This window comes from Bactrocera tryoni, chromosome 1 (genome assembly GCF_016617805.1).
Source record: "Bactrocera tryoni isolate S06 chromosome 1, CSIRO_BtryS06_freeze2, whole genome shotgun sequence".
Lineage (NCBI taxonomy): Eukaryota > Metazoa > Arthropoda > Insecta > Diptera > Tephritidae > Bactrocera > Bactrocera tryoni.
The window spans coordinates 51,945,285-51,964,791 of NC_052499.1; the positions used below are offsets into that span (position 1 = coordinate 51,945,285).

Below are 19,507 nucleotides of genomic sequence, written 5' to 3' on the forward strand. Positions count from 1 at the left end.
TTTTTGTCTACATGGTCCAAAAAAGATGATTTCAACATAAAGTAGACCATTCCAGTTCTTCTGGAACAAAATTAGATCAATTTGCCGATAAATGGTCACGGTCCCATTTAAATTAGATCATTTTAGGTTCTTGAGAACTATGGACCAATATCTTGAAGCCTCAAAATTACATAAATTTTGTCTATATTTAACATTAACAGGTCTAATAACCGTTGTTTTTTTACACGAGTCGAGAAGCTTTTTGACAATGACGTTTGCAAATTGCGAAAATTTATTACTAAAATAGTGGTTCGATATACTACATAATCAGTAATTCGAGCAAACATAAGTACATAGATTGGTTTAAAGTTTACTCTTGGAGATAATGAGTAACTTCAGAGGCGCTGTACAGTGTGCACTGATGACGCTATGTCGAGCAGAGTATCGTAGAAGCCATCGCGCACAATAATCGAAACTGTGACGATGCACTTTATGGAAGATTTTGCGAAAGGATCTTGGTTTACGGGATTACAAAATTCGCTCGACCTTCCCAAGCGACATCGCTTCGGTCTATGGGCTCTTGAAAAGTTTCAAGAATATTAAGTTCGACGTTGAGGAATCATCGGTCCAGTATATTAGATCTATTAAGAACGTGACCGTCAAGGGCGACCGCTATCGTGTAATGATAACCGACTATTTGTTGGCTGAAATAGAAACTCGTGATCTCGGTGATATTTGGTTTCAACGAGACGGCGCCACTTCCCACACATCGCACCAATCAATGGATTTATTGAGAAAACAGTTCCTTGAACAGATAATTTCACGTTCATTTGATATCACACCATTAAACTTTTTCCTAGGGGAATATGTAATGTGTAAAGTCTATGCGAACAATTCCGTTTCGATTCAGGCTTTGGAGCCAAAAATGACGCGTGTCATTCGCCAGCTATCAGTCAAAATGCTCGAAGGACTCATCGAACATTTGACTCAACCAAAGGACCATCTGAGACGTAGCCGCGGCCAACATTTGAAAGAGATAATATTCAAAAAATAAATACCAAAGAATGTTCTTTTGAATGATAATAAATATTTCCCATTAAATTTGAAGTTTCTATGTTTTTTCTTTAAAAAATAGTAGGGAACCTCGAAATGGATCACGCTTTATATCATTGGCCCAGACATAATTTTACAGTCAATCTGTAACGCTATAGAGCCATGATAATTGACTTTTTGTAGGGATTGTCTAGCCCCTTGTCTATTCAGATATTGGTCTACAACTTTGCTTCCGCTGTTTTTTTGTAAATTTAAAGCTTTATTGTATAAAAACGGTTACAAAAATGGCCGTCGCTAGCTACTACTTTTGACCATCTTTCTGGCAGCATGCGTATTCCGTGACGAAAGAACTTCTCATCTTCCGAGTCTATCCAAGTATCAATCCAATTTTTGATTTCTTCATAAGAACTGAAGTGCTCGTTAGCTAGACCGTGTGTCAGTCCAGTCGTCTGGAGAACACGGCGGGTGGGGTAAGATCTCCCATTTCAGCGTCTCCAAATATTTTTTGACCAAATTTGCGACGTGAGGCCGAGCATTGTCATGCTGGAGAATGACTTTATCGTACCATTCCTCGTACTGTGGCCGTTTTTCTCTTAATGCTCGTCGACGTGGAGGCATGTCCAGGCTTTCCCCATGACTTTCTACGCTTAGGATTATCGTAGTGGACCCATTTTTCGTCGCCAGTTACAATGCGATGTAAAAATCCCTTTCGGTTGTGCCTTTGAAGCAGCTGTTCACATGCAAAGAAGCGCCGTTCGACATCTCTTGGTTTCAAGTCGTAAGGAACCCAGTTTCCTTGTTTCTGAATTATCCCCATGGCTTTGAGGCATTTTGATACGGCTTACTGTGTCACTTGCAGCGATTCCTTCAATTCCTCTTAGGTTTGAAAAGCATCTTGGTCGAATAATGCTTCCAATTCAGCATCTTCGAAAATCTTCTCCCTTCCACCACCATGCCGGTCTTCGACTTCATAATCACCATTCTTAAAATGCTGAAACCATTCGCGACATGTTCTTTCACTTAGGACAGCCTCACCGTACGTATCCGAAAGCATTCGATGAGCCTCAGCACTTTTCTTGGAATTAAAAAAAGAAAAGCAAAATTTCCCGCAAATGTCGAGAATTCGGCTCAAAAAGTGACATTTTCAGTAGAGAATAAATTTTGGATGCAAACAGATCTCTACAAATATTTTGTTGGGTTAGTGTTGATACAAATGTCCAAGATCGATATAAAACGATTTAATCGATTTAATCGACCAGTGCTTAACCCTAGAGACATCTATTGGAAAACGACGGAAGTAAAGTTGTAGAATAAGTCCCTTGTCTATGCAGATAAGTCCAAGACGATTGACGCTTTGGAGGAGGAAGAGAATACCATATTAGGCAGTTTATTGCTGATATACACCTCCAATCACTGCAAAAAGTGGTCGAAAATTCGGCATCTCGGCTCTCTCAAGCCAGCCGTGGCGGTAATTTTCCCGAAATCATTTTTAAAACAAAATTCTTGGCTATAACATAAAATTATATGCGTTTTATTACTTTTTGAGAACTTCTGCTTCTTTATTGGCGTAGACATAGCTTACGCAGTTAGAGGTGAGTTTGCAACAGCGCACCAGTCATTCTTCCTTTTCGCTGTTTAACGTCAGTTAGAGATTCTAAGTGTAGACAGGTCCTTCTCCACCTGGTCTTTCCACCTGGTGGTCTTCCTCTACTATGTATTTGTACAACACTTTTTGTTGATTTCAAAAATCTTTATTAGTATATTGTTTTTTTTTACAGAATTTACATTAATTACAAATTACTGAGATACTACTGCTTGCCACATACATACTATATACACTTAAATTATTTATATATTATCGGAAACTAATTATAAATACAAATTTAGATTTAAGTACATTTTTGAACTTGTGACTTAATTTTTACAATGACTACTAATTAAGTTATGCTTAACTATATATAAAATCCTATAACCCTATACAACCATATAACAGTACAACCATTTATGTATATATAGTATGTCTGTTTGCATAACTTATGAACTAAAACTGGATTGTGTGTGCCTCTTTCCTCTGTTTATTTCAAAAGATATGTAGTTATTTACAGTCTTTTTTCGAACAGTGTAAATGGATGAACAACTTGTTCTACTTATTTTTGGTATTTTAGCCGTGAATATAATTTTTGCATTACATTTGTGAACTAAACTAAATAAACAACAAATAACTAAAAATAATTAAAATAAAAACTACTCAATTATGATAGAAATATATTCGTAAATATAAATAAAATAAAATAAATAAATAATACGAGCTAAATAAGTACTTAAGTGAGATTTCTTAAATATTTCGTCATTTCCATATAAAAACTTAGGCCACATTAACGCGATTATCTGGTGGCGGTCGGTAGCACCAAAGTGAGCCGATCACGCCTAGGCCGATGAAGAAAATCGTGAATGTGGAGAGACCCAATATAATGCCGGTGGTGACATCGTGCAGTGGCAGTCCCGGGTAGGGATCCAGCACGAGAATAACCACAAGACAACAACATTTCAGCAAACTGAAAACCGTTAACAGGATGTAACCGGAAATGTAGCTGCGATTCGGCAGCCACTCGCAGTGACGCGAGCGAAAACCGAGAAAGCCAAGACCGACGCCACTGAAGGCGGCCACCAAGCTGTATTGCAGATAAAAGTACTTGCCAAACTAAAGTGTGGGAGAAAATGATTTTTTATGTTAATATGACGTTCATTCACATCTCAGGTAGGACTTACATGCGCAATCATGTAGATGATGAGCGCCGAGTTCATGCTGTTGCTGATCACCATCATGAGCGAGACAATGGCCAGTGTGATTGTTGCGTTGGCCACCTTTTGCGGATAGGGCGTGGTGGTGTTGTTGGTGGACTTGCCGTGTATGCTGCTGCAGTCCTCCTCCTCCACTTCCGGATAGACTTTCGTTTGATGTGCGGTGATGCGTGGTGTTATGACCGCCATAGTGCGATCACCTTGCGTCTTCACCGATTCGTAGTGTAAACTCTGTGCGGTGCGTTCAACGCGTCGCTCACCAGGCGTATAGTACAATTGTTGTTGGCTTCGATAATGGTATTTGGTACGTTGTTGCTCTGGTTGTTGGTGCTCCGGCACACGTTCCATGGGCGACAAATTGCGTGGTGTTACGCTACGCGGCAACGGTGTTTTACGTGGCGTCGAAAGTAATTCGTGCAACATTTTTGTAGCCACGGGATTTTTCATGGGCGTACCAGGGTAGGAGGTGTTGCCACTGGGTGCGTGCGTCGTTGCTGGCAGTTTCTGTGGTGTTGATGTGCGCATCGTTGTGTTTCGCGGTGTTTTCATGGTATTGCTAACAAAGAAGTTCTCGCTGCGATTCAAATCGGGATTGCTCAGGCACGTCTCTTCCTCCTCATCCTCTGCGGCTAGCATGTTTTCCTCCTCCTCTTCGGTTGGTATGACCGCATAGCGATGCGCACGTCCATTATGCATTTGTATGATCTCCTGATTGTCATCGACCAGCTCTTCATTCTCCGCCGTGGGTACCATTTGATAGCGTTGATTGCTATTCTTATCCACAATCAAGAAGGTTTTACTGCCGAAATCGCTGGAGAAAGCATGCTTAATCTTCGGCGTCAACGCCTGTGGCTGCTTCGCAATGGGATGTGTTGCTCGGCCACGTTCAAAGACCGGCGGTAGACTCGTGAAAGTCGCCTCGGCGGTTTGACCATGGAATGAGTTGGGTTCCTCGTGAAATGAGGCGGGTTCATCGTCACTGTGTAAGCGTCCTTCAGAGCCATAACAATCGAGGTGATCCTGAGATTTTGCGTAGCGCCGTAACGTGGTCAACGGCGCGCTTGGACCTGGCACAATTGCGTAACGGTTGTTATTACTACTATTAACAGCCGTAGGCAAATCCTCTAACGGCACGAGCGCGTAACGGCCGGAATTCGAACGCGTTTCGAAATTCGTTGGCTCGGTAACGGCATTAAAGTTGTTTGTACGCGCAGGCGTTGCAGAAGCTTGGCCTTTTATGAAATGTTGTTGTGGAATATGTTGCTTCGGGCGTTGCTGTAGCTGCTGCGGTTGTTGTAGTTGGTATTGGTGCGGTTTCGGTGGACGACTTGAGTGTACTTCAGGTAGATTTGTTGTTTTCTGGCGTTTTTGCGTGTTAACCGAACGCGTCGACATGCTTCGCTGAAGACGTAGGGGACCAACGCGTGTATTTGTCTGCGTCGTATGACCGCCATAAGAAATATTCAAGCTCCGATTGTAGATCGCTTCGACGGGCTGTTGCACCGAATCCAATTCGATGCCGTGTGTAGGGTAAAATTCACTGCCCTGACAAAATGCCGGATTCGTGTAGTTGTGTTGCGACATTTCGGTTCGGTTATAAGTTCAACGCGTTTAATTTCGTTTTCACTCGTTGAATTTTAGATCTTCTTCAGTAGGTTTAACACAAATTATGGAAACTTCTTCTTATTAATCGTTTTTTGCACACTTAAAATAAAGGATTGCTCGCTCGGGTTTTAAATATAATTCATATTTATCGTAGAATCATGCTAATTCTTCACTCACTTGACACCATCAACACTTTTTTCTATTTTGAAACGTTTAATAATATTTTTCCGAAATTTTCTTGCTTCCACACGCGTCGACTTCTTCTGCACAACTGCTGAAGTCTGAAGAATGTCGGCAAAGTCGGAAGGCCAACTGCCAAATGTGGAAGCTACGAATTGCAACCCCGCTTGGGTTCTGTTGCACTAGCGACATTGGTGTGTGTGTGTGAGCGCGCATGTGTATATAACCACTCATGTGTGGCTATTGACGACGGCGGCGCACAGCTCCCCCTCTATAGATCGTGCCACAATACTCAGTGCCGTTGATGTGGTGGTGTGTGTGTGTGTGTGTCCTCAGTGTAATAATAATTGCGCTAAATAACACTGCGAGACAGAGTCGAACCGCCGATTATCAAAAGTACACACAAACATTTGTGTACTCGCGCACACCAACAAACTCTTTTGGACAATGCCGTGGCATTTGCTTTGGCGCGCGCATATTCGTCTCAATTGGAAACATCTGCTCCTGCAACGGCTGCTTGCCTGCCAGCAGTTAGTTGACGTGCGCCGCCAATGGCACCAGCTAGGATCGACTCTTGCTGTCTACCAACACAACTCTGCACACACACTCATACATGCATATGTAAGTTTGTATGCGTTTACTACAGTGAAATAATTTTCTTAATAAATATGTTTTTGCTATTGTATGTCAATGACTCGTGCGACACACATAATTCCAGAGGGTAGTTTTGATGTACATGCGTTTTCTTCTAGCAGTCCCCTCCAGCACTCTTCCACCCCCGGCGCTTGCGTCGCCATGTGTACGCTTTGTTTGCGCAAGCGCAGCCGGCGTTTATAAAAAGCATTTTCATTGTCACCGTTAACGTTAACGTTAATGACCAATACGCGTATGCTTTCGAAAAACGGGTTGTGTAGTAATAGTTTTTTAAAGTTAAGGTTGAAGCCTTCGAGCCGGTTAAAATTTTGAGTTTTTATTTGGAAAGTGCTATTCTTAAGTTCTCTAAAGCGTGGGCCACATAAATGTAAGTTTAGGCAAGCCCTGTTCCCGTTAGGTGATAATCGTTACTATGTTATCAGCTAATTGCAAGATCCAAAATGTTTTGACCTCTCCTTGTAGCACTACTTTACTTTTAGGAACGTTGTTCATGTAAAAAATATAAAGGGTGTGATCATACGTGAGTCGTGTCAAGCTGTCATTTTATTTTTGTTCAGTACTGTTTGGCATTTCATTATGGAAAGACTTACGCCTCGCTCAACTAACCATTACCATTACTTGAAAACCAACATTCTTTAACGAGTCAGCCGAATAGATCACGTCCAGCACGCAGTGTAGAAAATATAGCAGCCGTAACTGAGAGTGTACTGAAGATCGTGGAGAGTCGATTTGGCGCCATTCGCAGCAACTCGGACTGGCTTATGGGACGACTTGGCCCATTTTACGTCGAGATGTTAAGTTGAAAGCGTACAAATTACAGCTTGTGCAAGTATTGAAACCGCTCGACCTTCCCAGACGACATCACTCTATAACTCTTGAAAAGTTCCAAGAAGAATCGATGTTTTCGATCCAAATTTTGTTCAGTGCTGAGGATCTTTTCAGGCTCAATAGGTAAATACGTATGTACACGGGCAAAATCGTCGCGTTTGGGACGAAGAGCAACCTGAAAAGATTCAAGAACTGGCATTTCATCCGAAAAAAAACAACGGTTTGGTGTGGTTTGTGGGCCGGTGGAATCATCGGTTCATATTTCTTCAAAAATAATGCCTATGAGAATGTAACCGTCAATGGCGACCGTTATCGCGCCATGATTACCAACAATTTGATGTCTGAAATTTAAGCTCGGGGTTTCGGCGATACTTGGCTTCAACAAGACGGCGCCACTTCTCACTTTTCGCATAAATCAATGGATTTATTGATAGATTACTTCGATGAACAGATAATTTAACGTTTTGGGCCGGTCGATTAGCCACCAAGATCATGTGATAGATATTCTTTTCGAAACATATGTACATATGTATCTAGCTTGAGGTCTACTGTGTTCGTTACCCAAAATAACCAACAATAGTGAAGTCAGTTATTCAGCCACTAACTTAACGCGCTAGATATGATTTCTTAAAGTTAATCTTTATATATCTTAGCTGTAAAACCATTGCTTGTTTAAAGTTAGTTATAAAATCTTGAAAAATTCTGCATTGAGCTGGCTGGAGCTCCTAATTGGATATTGTCCAATAGGCGTTCATGTGGTAAAAATCTTAACGGGCGCAAGTTGTCAAAGTTTTATGGAAGAAGGTGAAGTGGAAACATGCAAATACTTTGTCCTCCATTGTTCAGCATTTGAAAGATCGAGAATGAAATATCTCGGCAGTCTTACCCTCGGCGAACCAAGAGACATAACCGAAACTGACATTGGCAACATAAACAAATTTGTGATAGGCTCAAAGCGCCTTGTCGATTTGTAAGGGTCTTATGATCGATTACAAAGGAGTTTTTAGGTAACACAACGGACCGACATCATCAGCTCAGTTAGTCTTCAGTTAGATCACTGTCAGTATCGACCTCTTAACCTAACTTAACCTGCATTTAACGAGCCGTTGAAACATGAGTCTTGAGAAAGAGGTCATTGTACTTGTATTTTAAACAATTAAAGTGAACTTTTTATTCTTCGGCTCATTCAAGTAACCGAAAGGTTATTATAAAATTATACCAACAAAGCATGATCCTCTTCTTTATTGGCGTAGACACCATTTACCCTGTTATAGCCAGTACAGGTACAATATATAAATATGTACATATATCGGAACTTATATACATATGTATATACTACTTACGAGTATATATCTATCAAAATTAATAAAGCAAACACATAAGAAATACAAGAAAAAGCGTTAACCTCGGCTGTGCGAAAACTATAATACCCTTCACGAATAAAAACTTTTTTTCTAACAAGAACTTGGTTTTATTAGGTTAGTTTATATGACAGCTACATGTACATATGATTAATGGTCCGATATCCACAGTTCTGTCAAATGATGGGTAAATCGACTCAGCTCGTCACGCTCAACATTTATGTATGTATGTATATAATTTACAGGGTCTCCGACGTTTGTTTCTGAGTTTTACAAAAAACTTGTGACAAATTTAATATACCCTATTCAGGGTATAATAATAGTACACACATATAAATACATACATAAGTATGTATATTTGAACAACCACTCGCAGCTTATTTTGATACAAAATCCCCTCCGCACAAAAACACAAATTCGACCGTTACAATTTGTTGCTAGAAACACGTTTGTTTGAGTGTAAACCCTAACTTTGAATTGTTTTTTTTTTTGTTCAGCGTCAGGATATTATAAGTTTTCTTGTTTTTAAGATACTATATACATATTTATATTATACTCTATTACCCACTCGCAGTTTACCAACGCTCAAGGGGTGGAAACGTAAGTATATGGGTATTTATATACCTAAAAACATTTGAATAAAAACACTCACATTCATGTGTGTGTATGTATAGCAAATCATTCGAATAGCCGTTTCACGCCAGCGCATTGTCAGCCAGTGATACCGATGCGGTTATTTGATCAGCGTGCGCAGGCGCTACCGCTAACGCTGGCGCAGCCACCAACACTGCTGAGGTGTCGAATTACTTACAGTTAATAAATGCCACATTAGGCGGTGGGGTGATGACAATCCCACAAATAAATCTGTGTGTTGAACATAAATCTAACTATATTTTTTATAGAGAGTGTGTTGTTGGAAAATTATACCTTGAGAAAGTTTTCGAAATATCATTCATGACAAACAAACATTTATTTCTAATATGTCGATATTTAGAGATACATAAGTATGCATGTATGTACATTTGTATGTATATGGGTTATTGACCCTTTTAATCTATCAGTGTCGTTTTACGTCAAATTTGACAAATTTTGAGCATACTCACCATCCCACGCCATTATTATCGAACGATTTATAAATTAACATACTTACATCCATATATGTATGTATGTATATGTACATATGTCCAATATTTAGAATAATTTAAGATACCTTTATGCAAGTATTATATATACTTATGTAAATATATACATATATACTATACTGATAGCCCACAATTATAGCCTGCCTGTTGAATCCACAGAAAGATCATGATGATGATCATAAATCACAGATTTTTAGCAACAAGTACTGTTTTCAAAAAAAAAAAACATTTGAGAATCTTACCGGACGCCATCTGCGAAAGCTGTATGGAAGAAGATGATGTGGAAACAACTCAACACTTCCTTCTTGCCTGTCCCTTCTTTCAGAGATCTAGACTTAACTATTTGACGTACACCTTTAGACATCCCACCAAACTGTGCAAATTTGATTTGTCTACAAAGCGTTTTGCTAATTTATAAATTCGAACACAGGAGTTCTTCTATCCTATGAATTCACGAAGGACTAAATATAGCAATCCTCGTACAATCTGTCTAGATCAGCCATCTAAGCTAGCTATTTTCAAGAACAATCCTAACACTGTATAAATAACCCATCTGTTGAGGTGTACTGAAGTATAATTGACCAGTACGAACCATATACATACATATGTATGTATGTAGAAGCTGTCTTCGATTTGCCAGGCACTAGTCCTCACCGATTTAAGGCATATATGTTGTTCAAACAAACGGTCAATACTTGTATGCAACCCTGCGCTAACATACGCTCTTAGCGGAAAATAATTTGAAGTCTTGAGTTTTAAAACTACAACAAAGAAGAAATAAATTTTGTTTTTACATTTTTCATTTGAACCATACACAGAAGTAAGACTGATTTGAAATATGCTAAACAAAACTTGGCAGCATTGAATAAGATATACTCGTACCACTTTGATGAGGTATCCGCCTACTCTCTTTTACGAATTAAAGTCGAAAACTTTACTGTTGCTTTTACATACAATTTTTTGACAAGAGAGCAGAAGCGAGCAGAGAAATGACGAATAGCAGACAGCCAATATATAAATAATTTACCGAAATGAGAAATAGAGACTGTGTTGGATAGTGGATTAACTATAGACTCTGGCTTTATTGGGTTAAAGATACTAAAAGGATATATTCTTGGATTCAGGGGATGTTAGGAATTTGCATCAGATTCCAAAGTGAATTATACTGCCATCCTGTGGTGGACTCGCACTCATGGAAAATATGATTTCATGCTTCAATTTGCAAATGTCTTGAGTTCACTTGTTTAAACTAACTAAAAATGATGAGATGAGATGTCTCAAACTACGTTTTAATATGAATCTATGCAACCTGAAAATACATCTCAAGCTTGTTATATCCTGAACAGGGTATATTAAGTTTGTCACGAAGTTTGTAACACCCAGAAGGACTCGTCGGAGACCCTGTAAAGTATATGTATATATAAATGATCAGTATGTTGAGCTGAGTCGATTTAGCCATGTCCGTCTGTCTGTCTGTTCATATACGAACTAGTCCCTCAGTTTTTAAGATATCGTTTTGAAATTTTGGAAACGTCATTTTCTCTTCAAGAAGCTGCTCATTTGTCGGAACGGCCGGTATCGGACCACTATAACATATAGCTGCCATACAAACTGAACGATCGGAATTAAATGCTTGTATGGAAAACTTCCCCATTTGACAAGATATATTCACGAAATTTGGTATATATTATTTCCTAAAGCAACAATGTAATCTGTGAAGAAATTGATCAGATCGGTTAATTATAGCATATAGCTGCCATACAAACCGAACAATCGGTATCAAGTTCTTGTATGGAAAACTTTCACATTCGACAAGATATATTTACGAAATTTCGTATATATTATTTTCTAAAGCAACTATGTAATCTCCGAAGAAATTGAACAGGTCGGTTGACTATAGCATATAGCTTCCAAACAAACTGAACACATAGTTACTAACAGAAATGCACCTGTGAAGGGTATTTAGCTTCGGTGCAACCGAAGTTAACGTTTTTTCTTGTTTTTAAAATGATTCTATAATGTTTTTATTGGATTCGTATATCGGAGGCACATAAAGCGGGAAAGTATTTCTTTCTACTGAATTTTGAGAGGAGAGCTAGGTATGTATAGGTCGTTAAGAAGTTAAATTACAACCATCCATACTGCCGATTGAACCTGTAATATTATAAACATATATTTATAAGATATAATCTTCCTATCAATTCATTATTAAAGACAAACACCTAGCAAATTAATGACTTCTAGCTTTATATCTAGAAACTTGAAATCATTTAATTCTCCGATTACAAGTCAAGTAGTATGTTGCAGGAGAAGTTGTAGAATGCGAATGTAAGATTGAAAATAGGTGAGTCTTGAGCAATGTTTCGAAAAAAACGGTTACCTTTTGGGAGAACAATGTCGAACCTTGACCTTCTGATTAAATAATCTGTCAGCTGTTCGTGGTGTCATTAGTGTGGAGTAACGTTAATTGCACAGCGTTAGGACATATTGTGTGTAGAATCTCGAGGAATTATCCAACCAAGATATGAGTAATCAGATCGTTGGAAAACGGCACGAAAATTACACAATCAATAATCTCTCTTATAAAGGCTCATTTAATTAAAGCTTTCCTGGCTTGATTTGACAGTTTATATAGATTTTAAACAAAGCTTTTCTTTCAGGGGTTTTCTCTTATAAAAAAGGGTCTGATGCTTGTCAATGCATTTTGTTTTACTTTGCGTTGCTTCACTTCGCTGTGAAAGAGCTTTTCTGTCAAAGCAAAAGTCTGAAGCAAAACGAAACAAAAGTTGTATGTGAAATAGCCATAAGAGTTCTCTTAAATTTTGCTCTAGAAAATACTGTGAAGTAATATGATTTTGGACCATAACATCTTGCTTAACTCTTGTGTAAATCTTTTGCAACGCTATTTTCGTTGATTTTGCTTCGCAGTCGGCATAAATAAGTTGCAAAGCGCATCAGTGCAGTTGTTGCCAAAATGTGGCACGTACCAAAGAAATGTGCAACAATGAAGCAAAAGATGTTGGTTTTATTTATTGTATGTGATGCAGTCACATGCATACACACATACATACAGATGTAAGCACTTGAATGCAAAGGTGTGACGGGATCAAGCAGCCGTTAGAAAAGGAGATCAAACCAAAGGCGACAAATATGAAAATATAGACAAAGAGCGCCTATGCTGTGGCAGAAGGCACGCGTCAAAACTAGTAGTTGCAACAACAATAACAATCAATAAGTAAATGACAATACATGGAGAAACAACTGCTGCGCTGAAGCAACCATGTAGACACGGAGAGCGCCGAAGGAGTCAGCGAGCTGAACTGCAGCGAGCAGAGGCAGGGCGCATATTGAAAAATAATCATTAACACAAACACATTGGAGCAGCAAGCAGGCAGGATCAGCAAGGACTCGAACGTAGTTTGTGAACAGCTGTCAGCTGTCTGAAGTTGATTCCCCCTCGTCACTTGGGTTTAATAATTGTGTCCTTGTGTGTTTAATTGCAGCGCCAACAAAGGACTTTGGAGTATTGAAACTTGCAAACAAACATATTTTTGCTGTGTGTGCATATGCAACAGGAAATCTTTTATTAAGGAGGAAGTGGTTGCGAGACTACTTTACTGCGCATGTAAATACCCAGCAGGAAAAACTCCACTGATCGGAAACATATCTGTTCGTTCAGGAGCCAGTACAATTTCAACAAATTATAAATAGTTTATGGAAGCTTTGAAGTGTTTTACATTTATTGGTATGAGTCTGAACAGGGTTTGAAAATTTAGAATAATATTCGAAACTAAAGGAAAAGGTTGTACGAGAATAAACAAGGGTTATTCAAAAATTAAGTATTTCCTAAACTCAAAGCTTTTTCCGCTTATAGTTTTCTTAAGTAATTTGAGAATCCCGAAGATATGAAGCCGCTTATGGTATGAGGTCCGAACACGAGTATTTTCATTTGTCCATCGGTGAATGTTTGATAATTTCAAATTAGCTCAGAGATATTGAAAGATGTCAATGGAAATTTCTTAGAATATCGCAGTCTTAAAGATGTGAAGTGTAAGAATGTGCACTAGGAATGGATCTCGGTAGATTGAAAGCTAAACAATTTCGTTTGCATGAATTTTCCTGTAGGGTGTTATCACTTATATGGGAAACTCAATTTAAAAACATTGGTACAGATAATCATACATATATGATTTGAGTATGGTGATACAGACCGGATGTGGTAGAAGTTTGAAAGGTTTCTCTACTAGTTCCGAAAGAACTTCTTATACTAGTATTAAAGTTCATTTTCATCTGAATTCTTGAGATCAAGATACCGAATGCTGCACTTTGCTTAATTATTGCCACATCATTTTGAACGTCGGAGCGCTGAAACAGAGTCCCGAAAAGCTTCAATTAATCTGACAATCATATCAATTTGCTAGAATTGAAATTTTATTACGGCATCCACGCTTGGCTCACTGCGACTCAAGATATTTTGAAACAGCTTTTTCTCTTAGCGAGGTATATTGCCACGTTAAGCCAGTTTAATTTGGGATCTATGTATAGTTTAATATCTATATTAATATAGATTACCCTTGTTATTTAGTAAAATACTATTACAGGAGCCGATAACTACGTATTAAATACGAGATCTACCGGTGAAAAACACTCGACAACTTCTATTGGTTCTTTCCAAACTGTTTTAGACAGATAGGGCGTGAGGCCCCTCAACGATCGTTGCGTTATTTGCTTTAGTAGTTGTTGAAAATGAATAAATAAGTATCTATTCAAAATCTAAGTTTCAATGGATCTTATTATTTGTGTTCGTTTGAACTTGTCCTGGACCTTTTTGCAGTTGAGGCACTTTTTTTTCGGCACTTCCGCAGACAGCACATAACTCCGTTATTTTTCAATATTTTTGTTAAAAAAAAATTTTTAATATAGCTAAAAATATACTTTATTACGTCCATAGACTTTCTTTTAAAAAAATTCACGGAAATCGCCTAATTTTTCATGCGTCACACTGGTATAGCCCTTTAAGAAGTATTTAACTTCACTATCCGTAACATCGCGTTATTTTGGTATCAATTTCGTCTGGGTGCCTGATCAAAGCGGGTGAAATCGCTAGAAACTGCTAAGTTGATGAGAACTCATGTCTCGTTTACTTGGGGTTGGGAAGAAGTTAGGTCTCCGTTGTCCTCTTGTGCTCTAGCGCTGTACCTCTGGACTTCGCGTGAGCTTAGTCGGATGCATTTGACAAAATAGTCGGAATTGATTTCAGTTGATATTTTTGGCAAGCTCAAGGACCTGTGTCAATTTTGGGATCCCCTTTTAAGCTAACCTACATACGTTAGGACAAAAAATACCCCCGAAATTGTAATTAAATTTCCCGGGTAAATGATATTTAAAAAAATGTATTTTGCTAAGTAGGTAGAACTGTCCTTAATTACATTGCCAAATAAGAGCGCGATATGTCAACAACAGTAGCTACTTAAGTTGGTACACCTCAGCGATTTTTACAATGAATAAAAATATCTTAGAAAGAATTAGCCTCAAATTTTGTATTTCTAACCAAATTTCCTGCGACGAATCGTTGCGCATATTGGAAAAGGCTTCAGGAGATTCAGTTGTATCAAAAACACAAGCATGCGGGTGGTACAAGGCCTTCAAAGACGGTTAAAAGATCGTTGAAGACATGCCTCGTTCTGGACGACCTTTGACCTCTTCAACTGATGAAAATATTACGAAAAAAGTGAAGGATATAGTGCTTGAAAATCGTCAGCCAAGTGTTAGAGAAATGGCAAGAGAGCCTGCATCTCTCGCTTGACTGTTCGAATGATTTTGGTTTAAGCTTGTCACGAAGTTTGTAACACCCAGAAGGAATCGTCGGAGACCCTATAAAGCATATATATAAATGATCAGTATGTCGAGCTGAGTCGATTTAGCCATGTCCGTCTGTCTGTCCGTCCGTCTGTCTGTCTGTATATATACGAACTAGTCCCTCAGTTTTTAAGATATCGTTTTGAAATTTTGCAAACGTCATTTTCTCTTCAAGAAACTGCTCATTTGTGGGAACGGCCGATATCGGACCACTATAACATATAGCTGCCATACAAACTGAACGATCGGAATCAAATGCTTGTATGGAAAACTTTCATATTTGACAAGATATATTCACGAAATTTTGTATATATTATTTTCTAAAGCAACTATGTAATCTTCGAAGAAATTGATCAGATCGGTTAACTATAGCATATAGCTGCCATACAAACTGAACACATAGTTACTAATAGAAATGCTCCTGTGAAGGGTATTTAGCTTCGGTGCAACCGAAATTAACGTTTTTTCTTGTTTTGGTCTGAAACACTTCTTGCTCGACTCGTCCCCATAAACTGATTTGTTCAAAAACAGTACCGTAAACAGATCTCTTTGGACATGCTTTATCGTGTGAATTCCGAACCCACATTCATGGGGAGCATTATAACTGCCGATGAGTTATGAGTCAATAATCATCGAAATGGAACCCGATTTCTGTGGATCGAAGAGATAAAACAAAATTCGCTGAAGGAGCTGAAGGCCATCCCAAAAAGTGCTTTCGAGGACTGGAAAAATCGTTGGCATACATGTATTACATTTGGTGGCGATTGTTTTGAAGCCGGCAAAATAAACATTGATGAATAATTAAATATTTTCTATTAACAACTTCCGAGTACTTTTTTGTCATTCAAACTATAAAGGAGTGCCTTGCCGAATAGTAGCTTTCCTCCAAATTTAAATACATATATAAGTACGTATATAACTGATATATATATATGTAAATAATAAATCATTCTTAAATATTTCTTAAATTTTTAATTATTTTTCCACTGTGCTTTATACAATTTTTTTATAACTCTACTAGATCTCAAGTAATTTTATTGCTCCAACAATTTGTCAGAACCAAAGCGCTTGTCTATTTAACAAATTGGTTATAATTAAAAAATAATTGTTTGCAGCTACATATTAGTGACTCCGAAAATGTATGCTCTCGTCATTTAAGCTGTGTCATTGTCTATCATGACAGTTTATACGTTTCGATAATTGTATGTATGTATATGTTTGTATAGCAGGTGCTCGCGTTGAAGTTTTTAGCATTTTTTATGATTATCATGCAATTAATTATCACATTAAATTAATTATATTGTCGAAAAATGAATCGTTTAGTTTTTTGCTCTGATTTATTTCGGAAGATAAATAACTAAAACGTATCTACACACACACATATATTTTGTAGTTTTGAATAAATTATACAATTATGTGTGTTGGAATGTTTATAGAATATTTCCATACTCACTTTTTGAGGTAGTCCAACTTTTGTTGTTGCACTTTAAGATAACCATCTAAACTAGTTATTAATACCGACTCAGTCTCAAGTAGTTCTTCCATCTCTGCCAACGCCGTGTACACTTCGGAATTGGTGCAACGGATTGTCAGCGTACAGAGCACGAAGCATATTGACAAAAGTTTCGTCAAGTGTGTTAGCACCACGCCTCCTTGTTTGGGATACATCATTTCGGTGGTGAATAAAAATACGTACTCCTAAAGGTGTAAGGTGTTGCTGAAACAAAAAATGTGAACTTTAATAAACAATTTGTTGTGAATGTTTTCATTAATGATGCTTACTGCAAATCGTGCATTAAAGTTTCAAAGCTTATTGCTTCATCGACACGATTTGTCGCGTTGAAACCAGGGAGTTGAGTATAATGATGGTTGTAAGTAAATTGTTTGTGCGCTCAGACATTTTTTAACGTCAATTATATTTCGAAATCGTATAATGATTGTAATGACATTGCATTTCAATCAATTTATCAAAAATAGGATGGAAAAATTATACAGACGAGACATTCAACTTGAAAATCTTACTTTTTATTTTAACATTTTTGTCATTAAAGGCTGAGAATATTGTTTGTACAGGTTTTGGCGCTAATTCATATTTTGGTGAAAGCAAAAAATATATATTTTTTTAAATATATACAAGTATTTATATGCAAAAAATATATTTTTATATATATCTACATGTATTTATACGCATAAAGTGATCATAAATTTATATGAATAATGTATTTCACACCCATCTATAAACGCCTTTTGTTCTAAGCATAATTTAAATAGCTTAAAAACCGCTAAAAACAACTTAAAATGTTGTTATATAAGGAATATACAATTAACTGAAAACGCGTTTAATTAAAATCAATCTAGTTGAAGCTAAATGGAAATGCTATAAAATAGCTATAAACTAGACTTTGACATTGACAAGAAATAAACCAGCAAATTTCTCCCAGTTTAGTTGAAAATCTGGAACTGAAGGCCATAAAAATATCGAAAACAACAGCAAATACATTTTTTCTATTGTACATCAAAAAATTAATTGAAATATCATGTCTTTTGTATGGTTGAACCAACATCAAGCTCGAGAGTTCTTATTTGGAATAAGAGTTTTAAAATCAATTTATTCGAGACATGAAGACTTTTAAGCGTAGAGCCTAGGAACAAATAAGAGTAAAATATATGAAGAAGTTAAAACTTTCTCGCACTAAGGTTCAAATAAGTATAGATAGCCAAGACTGGAAGATTTTCTACCTAATTAGAACCGCAGAATACACAATTCCAGTTAAGAGAAGTTCATACTCCATATCTAAGTTTAGGATAACCAGACATACATATGTATTTGGTTCGAATAGGTCTTATTAAACCGGCGAAGGAAAAATATTATTGCCTTAATAACAGCATATTTGATCTTTGAACTTTCCTCTATAATTGTTATTGCTTTAGTAGCGAGTTCGGAAATAATGGAAATTTTTTCAGGATCCTATCTATTTCAAATATCAGTCATAAAACACTTAAGGGGTGCCACGGTCTTCACCTCTTCAAAAAATCGATGTCTTATTTAATTCAATTGCATATCTAGAATATTGTCTTAAATGCTTGATTAGATCCGACTAATAATTTTGTAGATACAGCCTAGAAAAGTTGAGCACTCGAGCTGAACTATATAAGTAATCACTTAAAACTTTGAACATGTTTCTTTCGAATATGTGTTTTCAAAGATGTTTCGCGCTTTACTCAACCGATCTCAATGAAATTTTATACAGGTCTTCGATATATAATTTTCAGCGGAGAATTTTTGTACCATTACAACTATTTAAAAAATTTACGTCGACAAGTTTTCACCAAGAATAATAATTATTGAAAATATGTCTTTTTTTCTCGAGGAAACTCAAGGAACCCCTTAAATACCACTAGCACTTAAGCTAGAATATCCAAATCTAGAAACTATAAAGACAAACATACAGAATTAAATTATGAAAGATTGATTCGTGGTTGCATAGAAGTGATCCTTTGTCTTCGAAATATTCAAATTGTTGTTCTAATTCTAGTCCCAGTTACGTACACCTATTGGACATTGAAACTAATGATTTTCGCTTCGAGTGGAATGGCCTACCATATCACACATACCAAAATGCTCCGATTAACTTTATCATCTTAAAAAGCGTTTAACAATAAGTATTTCGATATTTAGCATTGTAAAAAAATAATGATTGTAGAGGAAAATAAAACGTTCTTCAAACATTAAAATATAATATACCGTTTTATGAACATAAATAAAATAGCTAACTGCTAATAAATTTGTCAAATTCAGATCATAGATCAGAATATCAGAAAGACGTAAATTATTGAAACGAGTTTTAACGATAAAAAATAGAGAGAAATATTTCTGAAAAAAAAATTAGCTGCAAATTTAACTAGAAAATATTTATTTTTTAAGTTTTGTTAGAAAAATTATTTGTATGTTAATTTAGTCGGTAAAAAATCATACACAAACACTTATATGCGATATATATTTATTTTTCTACATGCCTTCAGTCACGTAACTCCATCATACTC

General features: G+C 37.1%; 2 protein-coding genes across 4 annotated transcripts in view; both read right to left on the minus strand.

Annotated features, from left to right (window-relative positions):
* The window catches only part of LOC120776159 (prolyl 4-hydroxylase subunit alpha-1), a 60,259-nt gene that overhangs the window by 3,364 nt on the left and 37,388 nt on the right, over positions 1-19,507 (minus strand). For all 3 annotated transcript variants that reach the window (XM_040106760.1, XM_040106739.1, XM_040106750.1), the window contains exon 2: positions 16,917-17,180. In XM_040106760.1, coding sequence (XP_039962694.1) covers positions 16,917-17,134 — 218 coding nt within the window. In that variant the 5' untranslated portion in view covers positions 17,135-17,180. The remainder of the gene's footprint in view (positions 1-16,916; positions 17,181-19,507) is intronic.
* On the minus strand, positions 3,398-5,418 carry LOC120776158. Its single transcript, XM_040106723.1, has 2 exons — positions 3,802-5,418; positions 3,398-3,733 (listed from the first exon to the last, which is right to left on the minus strand). The coding sequence occupies exons 1-2, from the start codon at positions 5,416-5,418 to the stop codon at positions 3,398-3,400; spliced, it is 1,953 nt and encodes a 650-aa protein (XP_039962657.1).

Excerpts from the sequence above, each read along its gene's own strand:
- LOC120776158 (XM_040106723.1), bottom strand. The coding sequence starts at position 5,418 with ATGTCGCAACACAACTACACGAATCCGGCATTTTGTCAGGGCAGTGAA. Across the intron at positions 3,734-3,801 it reads TCATCTACATGATTGCGCAT|TTTGGCAAGTACTTTTATCT; the intron begins GTAAGTCCTACC and ends CCCACACTTTAG.